This window comes from Brassica oleracea, unplaced genomic scaffold (assembly GCF_000695525.1).
Source record: "Brassica oleracea var. oleracea cultivar TO1000 unplaced genomic scaffold, BOL UnpScaffold01000, whole genome shotgun sequence".
Taxonomy (NCBI): domain Eukaryota; kingdom Viridiplantae; phylum Streptophyta; class Magnoliopsida; order Brassicales; family Brassicaceae; genus Brassica; species Brassica oleracea.
The window spans coordinates 7,064-15,248 of NW_013617579.1; the positions used below are offsets into that span (position 1 = coordinate 7,064).

An 8,185-nucleotide genomic window follows, 5' to 3' on the forward strand; every position below is an offset into this window, starting at 1 on the left:
CATAATTTTCTATTTTTTTTTACCAAAATTTCATGGTCTTTTCAAATATTATATTCTTTTGATTATAGCTTCCTTAAAACTAGAAAAGAGGCCTCTGAGATGATGCAGGTGGAGAGATATTCTTTTGATCATAGCTTACGGTTCTCCCACTTGTTACAAATACAATAGTGTTGTTCGTCTGGTTGTCGCAGCTTTTTGCGGCTGCGGCTGAGTCTGCGTTTGCGGCTGCGTCTGTTCGTTTGGTTGTTGTTCGTTTTGCAGATGCAATCGCAGCCGCAGACTCAGCCGCAGCTTGTTGTTCATTTCGAAGACGCATGACATTGATGCTGACGCATGAAATAGATTTAGTTCTGTTCGTTTGGTCGCCGCAGACGCAATTTTCAGAATTTTATAAATTTGTAAATTGTATTTTAAATAAATAAAATATAGTTTAAATTTGTAAAATTATATTTTAAATAAAGAAAATGTAATTTAAATATATTTACATCCATCAAAATATTATATTTAATTGGCAATAAATTTTTAGTCAAATATACAAATTTAACAACATTTTTATCATAAACTATAAGCTAAATTAAAACAAAAATAAAATATCAAAATATTTATCACAAAATAAAAGCTAAATAATATATTGTCTTAAATAAATAAAACAAATATTTCAATATCACATAGAAATGATATTATATGGTTTTCAAACACATTTTGTCATTTGGTCTTTTTAAAAAAAAAAATAGTCAGTGTTAAGACTGTCTAGACTGCTATGACATGATATTTGATTTATAATTGTATCAGATTTTAGAAGAAATGTGACAAACTTTTGATTAGAAAAAAAGCAAACGAGTATCTGAACATGATCCATCACACAGTAAACAAAAGAGAACATACAATCTAAACTTAAGCTCTATGTTCTAAGCTGCTTTTTACGTTCATCACTTAGGCTTCAAGTAGGAACAAGATGAGGAAGAATCACCATATCATCTTTCAGATGCACCCACATAGCAAACCCTGCAACTGCAACAGAGAAGAAACTCAATCCCCATCTTAACATACGCTTGCTTCTGTCCCCTCTTGACTCTACTTTGGCCTCAGATTCAAATCTGACTTCGGTTTCTCACAGATGTCTTCGGTTGGAGTAGTATTAGTAGTACCAGCAGATGTATCATATCATATATTGATGATGACGAATAGCTTTCCTGTGATGCTTTGAACAGATGTCTCCTGATGATTGTCTCTTCCTTGGCTTTCCTCTTGAGCTTCTTGGGTGGTTGGTCCAAGAGCACACTGATCGTTCAACTCAAAGCTTCTATTCCTCTGATGGAACATCACTGACTCCATGTCATAATCTTCAACACCGGGAAACTGAAGCTGAAACCAAAGTAGTTTACTAATAAAACTTCTTTAGGATGAACACACAAGAGAGATAGCTTTATAACGTTATTAGCATTTTGTTACCTGGTTTCCATCTCTTGCACTAACTGGTGGTCCTCTTTGTGATGGAAGAGATGGAAGAGAACACCTGTTGGTATATACCTGCAAACATTCAAACAAGATTCACCTCTCCACTTAATACATATCACACACACAAAAGCTAGACCAAACATGTTAACTAAAAAGCACATGTTAAGACACAGCGACAAGACACAGATGAGATGTAAAGTAATAAAAAACTCAAGACCAATGACACAAAAACAACTTCAAAACAACTATTCTCTAGCTAGTAAAGCGCTAATACTGAAACAAAACGTCTTGAACACTTAATGTTATGCCAAAACATATAAACAGAGAGCTTGAAACCGCAACGCTTTACCAAGAAAGTAAGAACATTTCAAGTAAACACAGACCCAAACAAGAGAATAGTTCAAATAACATATAAGCAGAGAGCTTGAAGCTTTAGAAGATTAGTATCAAACAGAGCTTGAATCTGCAATATACCTCAAAGAGAGAGAGCGTCGGAGAAGAGATAGAGAGAGAGCTCTAGAGAAGGGTTTCCGTCGGAGAAGAGAATGAGGTCGCGTCGGAGATCGAGAGAGAGCTTGAGAAGGGATGGAGAGCTCGAGAGAGATGGAGAGATGGAGAAATGGAGAGAGAGAGAGAGAGAGAGAGAGAGAGAGAGAGAGAGAGATGGAGATGAGAGAGCGTAGTGGTGGTGTGAATCGGGAGAAGAGAGCTCAAGCAGAGTTGCGGCTGCTTCAATGGGAAAGGGAAGAGATGCGGCTGCCTCTAATTAGGACTAGGTTTATTTGTAGATATTGAAAGATGTTAAGGGTAAAAATGTAAATTTGACCTTCTAGCCGCATCATTTACGTCGCGACCGCGGAATTTCACGGCGTCAATCGCAGGAAGTGGCGTCAGACGCGGCGGTTAGACGCAAGCACTTGCGGCAATCAAACGAACAACAATTTTAAAAAACATTGCCGCAGCCGCAGGAACCTGCAGGAACCAAACGAACAGCACTAAAGTGACAACAAACTAGTCGATTCGACCCATTCACCTACGTCCCAAAGTCCTCGACTCTGCCAAATGATTATGAACAGAGCACAAAGCTTTATTAGTTTCTCAAACAATAACACAATGGGAAACACACACCATGTTTGACTTACAAATGGAGATTGGTCAGATCGATCTCTGAAAACAAGTTGAAATAGATTCTAAGCCCGTCCCTCTACACAGCAAACCTGACAAAACAAAAATAGGAGCGTGAGAATTTTTCAAAAGTAGTTTCATGTTTCTTCGAGATGGTTTATCTTACCTTTGTTATCAGCGGTTAGTAGATGTTCCTTGGCCATGGCTGGAGCGATTTTCTGTGTTAAAGCTGCATCACTAGCTGTGACTACTGTTGTTGTTAGAGTTTCCATCGTTTTAGTCACAAGCATTCTGATTCTATTCAAAACTTATATATGGTCAGGAAAGTGTTTCATCAGGTGGATGGAAACAAATGAAAAAAAAGGCAAGAGCAGTGAGAACAGGATCTAAAGCAGTAATAATGGGAAAGAAGATGGGATTACTAGTACCTCCTCGTTGCTATGGGACTTGTTTTGTATGACCATCACACTGCCATCAAATTTCCGCTGCATTATACATCAAATTTCTCCCAGAGGGTACAAGCTTGGCACAAATCATCTGGAGATATCAACTCTGACGCAAAGAGAGGTTTCAGATTTACAGCTTGAAGCAAGACAAAAAAAAAAAAAAAAACTCCAAACCCTGTCTCACGAGCATGATTGAAGTGGTAATACATATCAGTAAGGCCACTCCCCCAGCTTGTTCCAATGGGATTCTGACAAAATCTGTCAACTGCAGGAGTGCAAACAAGGATTTCAATCCCAAATTCATGTACTTTGAAGGAGCAAACTCACATTTTGTAGGCCCAAAAATTACAAGCTAAACAGCTGAAGGTTCTCTAATAGGACAGTCACATACTACTAGCACATGGAACAAAAACAACGAACGCCCTTCATTTCAATATCCTATCAGCAGCTCGAGTGATAGGAAAACATCTCTCTCTCACAGTCATCACGAAGAACATAAAGCTAGTGATCATGATACAAATATCTAAATTGCAAAACAAGAGAACCTGGCGGAACAGTTGTTGATGCGCCAGCAGAGCAGATTTCACCATCCATTGTTGCATCTCTTCATCATCCAGACTCACCATCTCCTTAGCCTTACTCTGCAAATACAATAAAGATTGCTAGAACATGAAACCAACAATAATCATAGAGTGATACTGAACATGTTTGTTTTCTAGGTGAGTAATAAATATACCATAAGAGAGCATTCAAGTCCTGAAAAGGATCCAGCAAGCTCTTGTCACTGTTCTTGCTTTTTCCTCAATATCCCTCCCACCTCCATCACCATTCCATAAGATTAGGATTAGCTTTTGTCACTGGTTAGGATTAGCTTTCCGGGACGGAGGAAACATTCGACTTCGTCGCGGCGAAAGAATCGCGGGTCTTCCAACTCCATTGATCCGTTGAGCAATCAAAGCTTGAAGCTTTTTCAATTAATGCTTGATCGTACGGCAACGATGGTCAGAGAGGAACCGACTTAACACGTCTAGTACAATCGGACCAGAGCAACCAATCTAAGAAATTACATTTTATTTCTTAATAATAAACTATATTGCTATTTCACCTCAAACTTTTCAATTTTACATTTCAGTTCAAATCTGTTCACATTATATAAGCAAATAAATCCAACTTTTCTCTTCTTCCGTCTTGGTTGCTCGTCGTGGGTTTTAGTAGTACTAGTCTAATATTTTCCTGAACAACAAACACTAAGGACATTTTTCATTTTTCGAGTTTGTTGGGTTGTAGTATAACAAATATTACATAATCTCAGGCTGTACTATGTTCATTTCGTTGACACAGACCCCCCAGTTTTTTCCCTTCCTGGTTTATTAAACAATTACCATTTCACTGCCTAATAAAATTTACTTTAGCTACCAAACTATGAAACTTCAGTGCGACAAAATAAGAACTGACTTGTACCTCTCATGACATTTATAGTTTAAAATCAAGATACTAAGTTTCCAGAGGTTTATACTAAAAAAACGATCTCAACACATTACATATCCAACACGTTTAGTTTGTCCTTCGGCCGTAACAAGTATTAGGTTCCAAGGGAGACAGGGCAATCCTCTTAGGTGTTCCTTTCTCAGAGCTTTCACAGCCTCGTCCTCCATCTATTAGCAATCCTGCTTGCAATTCAGGGCTTTGTGATTTCTTGATGTCCTCAGTTTCCAAGAGAGGATTGCCATGCGTGTTAAGAGTTTCTTCTTCAGCGGCGGCATGGGCTTCATGCATTTTGGGGCTAGGAGGTTCTTCAAAAGCAAAATAGGATGCGCCTCTATCTATAAGCAATCCAGGCCACTGAGGGCTTTCGGGGTTGTTGATGTGCAGAGTCGGCGTGACAAAGAGAAGATCGTAATACATGGCATCCAATCGTCGAAGCATATCGGTGTAGTAGCCGCGGGCACCTATGAACTGATCTGCGAACAGGACCAAACTAGCTTCATAACGCATGCCCCGAGGAGAGTCCCTTGCCCATAAAAACATGTCATTTAACATTCTGATACGTCTCGAGGCTTTATCCCCTGGAAAAAGGAAAAAAAAAAAATCAAATAAAATGCAAGTGAGAGTGAAAAAAAAAGAGAGGGGGAAATGATCACACCTCCGGGAAGAAAGTAGATTCTGGAAGCCCACGTCTTGTCACCACCCAGTAAGGCAGACCCTTTCTTGTCAGCATCATCATCAAGATAGGCCCAGACAGTAATATTATCACTAAAACACCTTTCAGCAAGAGCTGATGAGATAGAGTGGTAGATCGCATCAGGAGAGGAAGAAGGAGGGAAAGGGCAATCCACGGCGTCCCAGAAGACGGCTGTCCTAGGCCCTCTGACGGTTGGGATACGCTCTGAGATGCAATAAAGAGAGGTTAAATAAAATACCATTTATAATAAATTTTCAAAGATAGAAAAATCTAAAAACAATTTGGGGTCTTACCGGAGAAATCTACCATCTTGGAGACATCTTCTTTGATCTCTACATACTTTTCAAAGGAGATATCATACTCAGACGCATGAGAAGCATATAATTCTTTGAATCTAGGCTTTCCTCCACCTAAAAATCGAGCATTCTCAAGTAGAGAGTCTACACTAAAGAGAAACTTTTCACCAGGGGGCGGCGGCTTTACTAGAAGAACATTGTGACGCCTCGATTTCAAACACTGCAGAACCCTATGTAACTCCCTTTTTGGTTTTGCAATTACAAAATAATTCACTGGTCCTGGTCCAATACACGTTGCGCGACGAATCATATACAAAGTGATATCGAGCACTTTGTAACCAAAAGCACAATAATACTCGCCTACAAACAGAGAAAGAAATCCGATTAGATATAATAATTTAAAATAGAAACGACGACGGGCGAGCAAAGGAGAGAGAGAGTGGTGTGACCTTGGCCTAAGAAGTCATTAGTTACTATGGCCTCGCAGTTGATTTGCTCAGAATACAGATACACGTCTATATACCCATTACGAAAGCCCATTACATGAAGAGCTTTTAAGATATCGCCAAAAACAGGATCAAGATCATCGGTAGGGATTGGGTAGTCATCTATGTTCCAGTACACGAGCGTCTGCCTCACTATAAAAGCAAAAATTAGAAAAAAAAAAGAAACCATTACTTCCGCTATAATCGAATCAGATGAAATCTAACAAACAATTTTAGGAGGGTAAGAGATCTTACAGGCCTCAAAACCGATGGTATCGTCTTCGCCCATGGTTCTGCGGAGATGGCGATGGGAATTGGAGAGACCTTCCTTCTAGCTGCTTTGGATGCTTTTCTTCACGGACGGATGAGAGAGAGAGAGAGAGAGAGGGAGAGAGAGAGAGAGGCTCTAGCTGAGCTGAGAGATAAGATATGCCTTTACGGATGAGAGCGGGCATGCTTTTGTAGCCCTTGGATCTCAAATAAATGGAAAATATATCAAAGGTGTTTGACATTTTTCCAACCCTCCGATCTGTGCATTCTTTTCCTTTTTCCGCCCAAACATATGAAGATTTTATCAAACTTTCCAGCCCAATGGGCCCTGCAAACGGTGTTTCGAAATCCCTCCCCCAAACATTAGTGCTGGGAATATCAATCATTATCCGCGGGTCCCGTCCCGTTTGACCCGCTGCGGGATGGATGTGGGTCGAGTGATTTGAAAAATTTGGTTCGCGGGTGCAAGTGTGAGTTGATTGATTTTTATGCGAAGCGGATACAGGTTAGCCAAACTTCAACGGTGGGTACCCGCTAACCCGCAACAAAAATTTTTAAAAGATTTTTTTAATATTATTTTAAACAATTTTTTAAAAATTTATTTAATTTTAATTATAAATAGATTAATTTTATTATTTTAATAAAAAAAATATTTAAAATATTAATTTTTTGAATAAAAAGTATTTAAAATATTATTTTTTAAAAATTATATTTAAATTAATAATTTTTATTATTATTCATATTATCCGCGGGTCTAGTGGATCACTTGCGAGTTTAAGCGGGACGGATGCGGATTTTATATTTTCTTCTTGTAGGTCAAGTGGGTCAAATTTTTTGAGTCGAAAAAATCAGTCAATCCACGGATTGGCGGGTCAAGCAGGACGGGTTTGACCCGCAACTCAGCTCTATCGAACATGGATGCGCTCTCACATTTTATCAAACTTAGTAACCCCAATAAAAGCATGCTTTTGTAAACCTTGGATCTCAAATAAAATGGAAAATATATCAAAGGTGTTTGACATTTTTTCAACCCTCCGATCTGTGCATTCTTTTCCCTTTTCCGCCCAAACATATGAAGATTTTATCAAACTTTCCAGCCCAATGGGCCCTGCAAACGGTGTTTTGAAATCCCTCCCCAAACATGCTTTCGCTCTCACATTTTTTCAAACTCTAATTAAAACTTAGTTTAGTCTTTCGGAAACATGAAATTTGACCCCATTCGAAATTTCGAATATTTGTAAATTTTCAAATTGAGAACAAAGTGAATTTTATTTCCCATAATCCATACATTAACATTACAAAGACACCATATATGAGAGTATATACTAATCACACTACACAATATTGTTTTTGGGTTATGGAAACGTAACTTATTTTGGTCTGCATCGAAGACTTTTGTGAATGGTCTTTTGCTGAAATAGTAGAATTTCATATAAGGAAAAAAAAGAGTACAATAAGTTGTTATCCAACATAGAAACAAGATACTACCCAGCAGAGCCGGACCTGTACACATATGAAACAATGGAGTCCCTTCTAACTTTTATTTATATACTAGTTTTCTAAATGGTTTTGTTATGTTAAAATAGTATGTTTTGTAGCAAACGGTGTTTCGAAATCCCTCCCCAATCATGCATTCCCTCTCAGATTTTATCGAACTTAGTAGCCCAATAAAGTGGGCCTCCAATTATTATTTGCTCCAATCATAGTTCAGTTTAGTTTTAAATAGAGAAAATCGTTTAAACCACAAGAGTGTCACATTTTTGCACTTTAAAAATTGAACATTTTTTATTATCACTTTAAACTTTAAAAATGATATTTTTATCATAACAAACCTTCTAAGTCAACTATGTGACATGTACTGTTCATTTTTGTGATGACGTATGATTTTTTCTTTTTTATAAAAAAAACTCAAAAAATTCAAAA

The 8,185-nt window shown here is 38.1% G+C and overlaps 1 protein-coding gene and 2 long non-coding RNA genes across 5 annotated transcripts; all 3 read right to left on the reverse strand.

Annotated features, from left to right (window-relative positions):
• Positions 1–805: 805 nt before the first annotated feature.
• Positions 806–1,966, reverse strand: LOC106320654. Its single transcript, XR_001265888.1, has 3 exons — positions 1,933–1,966; positions 1,453–1,530; positions 806–1,365 (listed from the first exon to the last, which is right to left on the reverse strand). It is a non-coding gene; the product is annotated as an uncharacterized LOC106320654 (long non-coding RNA).
• Positions 1,967–2,072: 106 nt separating this feature from the next.
• Positions 2,073–4,009, reverse strand: LOC106320653. Of its 3 annotated transcripts, XR_001265887.1 has the most exons (8): positions 3,766–4,009; positions 3,575–3,670; positions 3,204–3,294; positions 3,012–3,135; positions 2,750–2,880; positions 2,601–2,675; positions 2,285–2,513; positions 2,073–2,184 (listed from the first exon to the last, which is right to left on the reverse strand). It is a non-coding gene; the product is annotated as an uncharacterized LOC106320653 (long non-coding RNA). The 3 variants fall into 3 exon arrangements; XR_001265886.1 differs by having other exon boundaries at positions 2,073–2,513; positions 3,214–3,294; XR_001265885.1 differs by having other exon boundaries at positions 2,073–2,513.
• A 464-nt stretch (positions 4,010–4,473) lies between these two features.
• On the reverse strand, positions 4,474–6,432 carry LOC106320652. The gene is made up of 5 exons (XM_013759023.1): positions 6,248–6,432; positions 5,957–6,145; positions 5,505–5,867; positions 5,173–5,415; positions 4,474–5,095 (listed from the first exon to the last, which is right to left on the reverse strand). The coding sequence occupies exons 1-5, from the start codon at positions 6,279–6,281 to the stop codon at positions 4,584–4,586; spliced, it is 1,341 nt and encodes a 446-aa protein (XP_013614477.1). The 5' UTR covers positions 6,282–6,432; the 3' UTR covers positions 4,474–4,583.
• Positions 6,433–8,185: the final 1,753 nt, after the last annotated feature.